This window comes from Tachyglossus aculeatus, chromosome 2 (genome assembly GCF_015852505.1).
Source record: "Tachyglossus aculeatus isolate mTacAcu1 chromosome 2, mTacAcu1.pri, whole genome shotgun sequence".
Classification (NCBI taxonomy): domain Eukaryota; kingdom Metazoa; phylum Chordata; class Mammalia; order Monotremata; family Tachyglossidae; genus Tachyglossus; species Tachyglossus aculeatus.
In genome coordinates, this window is record NC_052067.1 from 37411354 (window position 1) to 37415667 (window position 4314).

General features: G+C 67.7%; 1 protein-coding gene across 1 annotated transcript; it reads left to right on the forward strand.

Moving 5' to 3' along the window:
* The first annotated feature begins 570 nt into the window (after positions 1–570).
* Positions 571–3680, forward strand: TMEM158 (transmembrane protein 158). The gene is made up of 2 exons (XM_038761487.1): positions 571–825; positions 2202–3680. The coding sequence occupies exons 1-2, from the start codon at positions 599–601 to the stop codon at positions 2845–2847; spliced, it is 873 nt and encodes a 290-aa protein (XP_038617415.1). The 5' UTR covers positions 571–598; the 3' UTR covers positions 2848–3680.
* Positions 3681–4314: the final 634 nt, after the last annotated feature.

Below are 4314 nucleotides of genomic sequence, written 5' to 3' on the forward strand. Positions count from 1 at the left end.
AGGGAGAGGAGGGGGGAGGCGGGAGGAGAAGGAAAAGGAGAGGGAGGAGGAGGAGGAAGAAGAGGAGGGGGAGGAAGGAGAGGGAGAGGAGAAGGAAGGGGAAAGAAGAAGGGGGGAGAAAGAGCAGGAGGAGGAGTAGAGGGAGGAGGAGTAGAGGGAGGAGGAGGAGGAGGAAGAAGAGGAGGGGGAGGAAGGAGAGGGAGAGGAGAAGGAAGGGGAAAGAAGAAGGGGGGAGAAAGAGCAGGAGGAGGAGTAGAGGGAGGAGGGGGAAGAGGAGAGGGAGGAAGAGGAGAGGAGGAGCGGGAGAGGAGAAGGCAGGGGGCAGGGAAAGTAGGGGGAGGAGTAGAGGGAGGAAGAAGAGGAGGCGGCCAGCAGGAGGAGGCAGAGGCGTGCGGCCGCTCCGCGGTCCCCTTGCCGCCGCTCCTGTCCGTCCCCGCCGTCCTCTGGCCGCATCTCTGCCGCCGGCGGCGGAGGGGCGGCGGGGGTCTTGGGGGTCTTGGGGGGTGTCCCGAGCTCCCGCCCCGGCGGGCAGGGGCGGCGGCGGCGGCGGTGGCGGTGGCAGTGCCATGCCCCTTCCCGGGCGCCGCCGGTGAGTGCCATGCTGCTGCTGGTCCCGGCGCTGCTGGCCGCAGCCTGGCCGCTGCCCCCGGCCCGGGGCTGGCGGGGAGAAGGGCCGGACCCCCGCCCGACGACCACGACCCCCGGGGCCCCGGACCCCGACCCCTGGGACCCCCGGGACCCCCGGGACCCCCGGGACCCCTGGGACCCCCGGCGCCAGCGGCAGCAGCAGCAGCAGCAGCAGAAGACCCCCGACCCTCTGCACTGGCAGCAGCAGCAGCAGCAGCAGCAGCAGCAGCAGAAGCAGCAGCCCCCAGACCCTTCTCAGCGGCAGCAGCAGCAGCAGCAGCAGCAGCAGCCCCCAGACCCTCTCCAGCGGCAGCAGCAGCCCCCAGACCCTCCCCGGGAGCAGCAGAAGCCCCCCAACCCTCCCCAGCAGGAAGGGCAGAAGCCCCCTGACTCTCCCCGGGGGCATCAGCAGCCCCCTGCCCCTCCCCAGCAAGAGGGGCAGCACATCCCTGACCCTCCTTGGGGGCAACTGAAGCCCCCCAGCCTTCCCCAGCAAGAGGGGCAGCACCCCTCTGACCCTCCCTGGGGGCAACAGCAGCCCCCCAACCTTCCCCAGCAAGAGGGGCAGCACGCCCCTGAAGCACCCTGGGGGCAACAGAATCCCTCCAGCCTTCCCCAACAAGAGGGGCAGCACCCCCCTGACTCACCCTGGGGGCAAGAGCAGCCCCCCAACCTTCCCAAGCAAGAGGGGCAGCACTCCACTGACTCACCCTGGGGGCAAGAGCAGCCCCCCAACCTTCCCAAGCAAGAGGGGCAGCACTCCACTGACGCTCCTTGGGGGCAACAGAAGCCCCCCAACCTTCCCCAGCAAGAGGGGCAGCACCCCTTTGACCCTCCCTGGGGGCAACAGAAGCCCCCCAACCCACCCAAGCAGGAGGGGCAGCACCCTTTTGACCCTCCCTGGGGGCATCACCAGCCCCCTGCCCCTCCCCAGCAAGAGGGGGAGCACCCCCCTGACTCACCCTGGGGGCAACAGAAGCCCCCCAACCCTCCCAAGCAGGAGGGGCAACACCCCCCTGACTCACCCTGGGGGCAACAGAAGCCCCCCAACCCTCCCAAGCAGGAGGAGCAGCACCCCCCTGACTCACCCTGGGGGCAACAGAAGCCTCCCAGCCCTCCCAAGCAGGAGGGGCAGCACCGCCCTGACTCACCCTGGGGGCAACAGAAGCCCCCCAGCCCTCCCAAGCAGGAGGGGCAGCACCCCCCGGACCCTCCCTGGGGGCAACAGAAGCCCCCCAATCCTCCCAAGCAGGAGGAGCAGCACCCCCCTGACTCACCCTGGGGGCAACAGAAGCCCCCCAGCCCTCCCAAGGAGGAGGGGCAGCACCCCCAGGACCCTCCCTGGGGGCAAGAGAAGCCCCCCAGCCCTCCCAGGCAGGAGGGGCAGGACCCCCCGGACCCTCCCCGGGGGCATCAGCAGCCCCCCACCCAGCAGGAGGGGCAGGAGCGGCGGCCCCCCAATCCTCCCCGCCAGGAGGGTGAAGGGCAGGGTGCGGGTCCGGAGGAGGTAGAGGAGGAGGAGGAGGAGGGGGAGGGAGGAGGAGGAGGAGGAGGGAGGAGAGGGGGAGGAGGGGTCCCCGGTGCAACATCAGCGTGCAGCGTCAGGTGGTGGCCGGCTCGCTGCTGGTGCGCTGGGGCCGCTCCCCGGCCCGGCCGGGCCCCCCCTGCGACCTGCTGCTCTTCTCCACCGGCGGGCACGGGCGGGCCTTCCTGTCGGCCGCCTTCCACCGGGTGGCCCCGCCGCTGCTGGTGGAGCACCTGGGGGCCGGGGGCGGGGGGCCCCCGGGGGGGCGCGGGGGGGCCCGGGGGCCCCCGGGGGGGCCGGGGGGGTCGCCGGCGGCGGCCGGGGGCCCCCAGGCCCTGCGCCTCTGCGTGGGCTGCGGCCGGGCCCAGCCGCCCCGGGACCCGCAGGCCGCCCAGCCGCTCCGCTTCTGCTGCCTGGACTTCAGCCTGGAGGCCCTCCAGGGGGAGGCGGGCTGGAGGCTCAACCGCAAGCCCGTCGAGTCCACGCTGGTGGCCTGCTTCATGACCCTGGTCATCATCGTCTGGAGCGTGGCCGCGCTCATCTGGCCCGTGCCCATCATCGCCGGCTTCCTGCCCAACGGCATGGAGCAGCGCAGGACCGGCCCGGGCGCTGCCAACGCCGCCCCGGGCACTGCCACCGCCGCCGCCGCCGCCGCAGCAGCCGCCGCCGCAGCCGCAGTCACCTCTGCCAAGTAGCCCCCCCTCCTCCGCCCCCCCTGCCACCCATCTGGGGCTGCCGCCCCTCCTCGGACGGGACTGGCACCCCCAAGTCGAGCGACCCGCCTCGGGCCCCACGGCGGGCACGTGGCCCTGGAGGGATTCGAACCCGGGCCCCTCCGGTCCTCCCCCACCCCGGATCCCGGCTACTAGGCCGTGCCTGCTTCTCGGTCCGTGGGTCCGTGTCTGTGTCTGTGTCTAAAAGTGGGGGTGGGTGCGGGCACAACCATGTGTGGGAGTCTGTAGGTGTGGGTGTGAATGGGCGGCTACGCGGGTGTGAAAGTGTAGGTGAGTGCACGAGAGGGTGGGTGGGAATGGGTGTCTCTGTGGGTGTGGAAAGTGTGGGTGTCTGCATGAGTGTGGGTGGGAATGGGTGTCTCTGTGGGTGTGGAAAGTGTAGGGGAGTGCACGAGAGTATGGGTGTCTATGTGGGTGTGTGAAAGTGTAGGTGATTGCACGAGTGTGGGTGTGAATGGGTGTCTAGGTGGGTGTGGAAAGTGTAGGTGTGTGCACACGAGAGTGTGGGTGTGAATGGGTGTCTAGGTGTGGGTGTGGAAAGTGCAGGTGTGCACACAAGAGTGTGGGTGTGAATGGGTGTCTATGTGTGGGTGTGGAAAGTGCAGGTGTGCGCAAGAGAGTGTGGATGTGAATGGGTGTCTTTGTGGGTGTGGAAAGGGCAAGTGTGCACAAGAGAGTGTGGGTGTGAAAGGGTGTCTGTGGGTGTGGGAAAGTATGTGTGCGCACGAGAGTGTGGGTGTGAATGGGTGTCTGCGTGTGTGGAAAGTGTAGGTGTGTGCACGAGTGTGGGTGTGGAAAGTGTAGGTGTGTGCACGAGTGTGGGTGTGAATGGGTGTCTCTGTGGGTGCGGAAAGTGTAGGTGTGGGCACGAGTGTGGGTGTGAATGGGTGGCCATGTGGGTGTGTGAAAGTGTAGGTGAGTGCACAAGTGTGGGTGTGAATGGGTGTCTGTGTGTGTGGAAAGTGTAGGTGTGTGCCCGAGTGTGGGTGTGAATGGGTGTCTGTGTGTGTGGAAAGTGTAGGTGTGTGCCCGAGTGTGGGTGTGAATGGGTGTCCGTGTGGGTGAGTGTGGGTGTGAATGGGTATCTATGTGTGTGCAAAAGTGTGGGTGTCTGTGGGTGTGAAAGTGTGGGTAAGTGTGTAGTTTCTGCACGTGTGGGTGTGAGTGGGTGTCTGTGTGGGTGAGTGTGGAGGTGTCTGCACAAGTGTGGGTGGGAATGGGTGGGCTTGGGTGGGTGGGCCCGGGGGTAGCTGGGGAGGCTTCCCGGGCCAAAGCCCCGACAGGACTGGCCCCCACGGTTTTCTGGCTCCCTGTAATGACTCCTGTGGCTATTATTCGGTCCCTTCTTTAGGCGCGGAGAAGGCCTTGGCCAACTTTTGCAAAGGCCTCTGGTAAAAGAAGATGGGTTTGGGGGGCGCAGTTTAAAAT

Coding starts and splice junctions, on each gene's coding strand:
- TMEM158 (XM_038761487.1), top strand. CDS start 599: ATGCTGCTGCTGGTCCCGGCGCTGCTGGCCGCAGCCTGGCCGCTGCCC. Junction 826..2,201: donor ACCCCCGACCCTCTGCACTG/GCAGCAGCAGCA, acceptor GGGGAGGAGGGG/TCCCCGGTGCAACATCAGCG.